At 40.6% G+C, this 2,125-nt stretch overlaps 1 protein-coding gene across 1 annotated transcript in view; it reads left to right on the top strand.

Moving 5' to 3' along the window:
* Positions 1-571: 571 nt before the first annotated feature.
* cdk14 (cyclin dependent kinase 14) overlaps positions 572-2,125 on the top strand; it is a gene marked incomplete at its 5' end in the record, with an annotated part of 30,892 nt that continues 29,338 nt past the window's right edge. The window contains one exon of the mRNA XM_010776839.1: positions 572-661. Within this exon, the coding sequence (XP_010775141.1) occupies positions 572-661 (90 nt within the window). The remainder of the gene's footprint in view (positions 662-2,125) is intronic.

Below are 2,125 nucleotides of genomic sequence, written 5' to 3'. Positions count from 1 at the left end.
GCGTGCGTGCGTGCGTGCGTGCAGCTCACTATAGCAGAGCCCTGATTGACTCTCCTGTAGGAGTGTGCTGCGGGTCAGAGACAGCGGGGCAATCTGGAAGCTATTATGCTGCTTAGCTGTGATGGATCATGTGGAAGGCATGTCCGCTGCTCTGGCTTTTGTCATCATAAAGCGGGCTGTGTGCGTGAGAACTCAGCCAGTCTTTCCATTAAAGTTACTAATCAGGATGATTGCACAAGCTATGGGATGCCTTTGTGCTGCAAGTCCACCTTTCTCAAACAGACAGTCATGTTGAAGTGTCGCTTTCCCTCACTTTAATGACTCACAGTACGAATGTGTCTTTTTTTGTAATGGCAAAGTGCAATTTTGTGATTTATATTCAACAAAAATATATCACAAATTTGTTATTGAATGGTCATTAATATATTTTTTGTAAGATCAAGTTGTTATGTGGAAGCAACTATCCTAATAAATATTTTCACAAAGCAGTTGGTATCTAGGGTTTAATCATTTAAGAACTTATTCGGTAAATCTGAAGTAGGACACATGAGTATATTTCATTGCTTATAAGACTCTTGTTGTTGCTGTGTTTTTCAGGTCATCGGCACCCCGTCAGAGGAGACCTGGCCTGGTGTTAATTCTCTGCCTCACTTCAAACCAGGTAAGACCTTTCATGTCATTAAGTTATACCAGAGATATACACAGAGACAACATTTGAATGCTTCAATAAAGTAAATCATACTGAAACCTAAACCAAAAGAAAGAACACATACAGTAATGTTGGTCAAAGGATTACCAGGAAGCATTGGATACAAGGAGGAGTTAGCATAGGAGCTATCATCATTTTTTTATGATATGTTTTAGCAACAGAGTATAGCAACACGTCTTATTATAAGTATTATGTTTTTTTTAATTTTTTTATTTTAACTAATTTCAACACAGTCTCACAGGATTTCGTGTTATAGTCACAACATTAATCTATTGATTTGTGTTCACCAACACGATTTCCTCATTTTTTTCGTGTCACACAGAACGATTTTAAAAGCAATGCATTTCTATTGGTAGTATGTGTTGTGCCTGCACCAAATAATAACAAATTAGAAGGAAAAAAAAGATTTAAAAAAAATACAGATTTCAATATTCTGAGGCTCTGAGCCCCATTTATTTTCCTCGCGGACGGCAACAAAAACTCTGACATAATTAGCTCAAACAACAGTTATCAATACCAGGCTTCATGCTAACACTTTAGCTCACATAATATATTAACACCAGGCTTAATGCTAACACTTTAGCTCACACAACAGTTATTCACACCACGCTCAATGCTAACACTTTAGCTCACACAAAAAAAATATTTTAACCAGGCTCCATACTAACACTTTAGCTTAAGTAATATATTTACACCAGGCTTTATGCTAACACTTTAACATACTCATGTTTGGTATGAAGCCATGGAATTTGCTTTGACTCACAACTTTTGCTCACTTGTTAATTAATAAGTCATGTTATCAATTAGTTATTGGTTCTGAACCAATGGGACAAAAGCCCACTACACATTAATGCAGCAACAGTAGCAGCAGCAGCAGGGGCAGGGCAGGGTGGGGTAGGCTGGGGGTGTCATCCATGCCCTCTGGGAGCTCATTAGGGCTTTTTAGAGGGAACATGAAAAGAGGGAGTGCAGATTAGTGTGTGCTGATGGAGTGGAGAAGAGTGGAGTGGAGGAGAGGGGACAGCGAGGATGGACATAAAGAGGGTGAGAGTGATGGTGCGGGCAATGGGATGCAGCCTCCCATCTCCAGTGGCCAATTAGAGACAAACTGGGGGGTTCATGGTCTCGAACACACACACACACACACACACACACACACACACACACACACACACACACACACACACACACACACACACACACACACACACACACATACACACACACACACACACACACACACACACCATGTATACATCACTTCAGGGGACATTACATTGATTTACATGCATTTCCTGGAAACTTATCCTAACCTTAACCAACACATGCCTAACCCTAACCAAGTCTTCACCCTAAAATTAATGATTCCCCTCATGGGGACCTCCATTTTGTCCCCATAAGGGAGGTGAGTCCCCA

Source organism: Notothenia coriiceps, unplaced genomic scaffold (assembly GCF_000735185.1).
Source record: "Notothenia coriiceps isolate Sejong01 unplaced genomic scaffold, NC01 NC01_scaffold00017397, whole genome shotgun sequence".
Lineage (NCBI taxonomy): Eukaryota > Metazoa > Chordata > Actinopteri > Perciformes > Nototheniidae > Notothenia > Notothenia coriiceps.
Note: the sequence above shows the minus strand (reverse complement) of the source record. Positions and strands in the feature narration are given on the sequence as shown.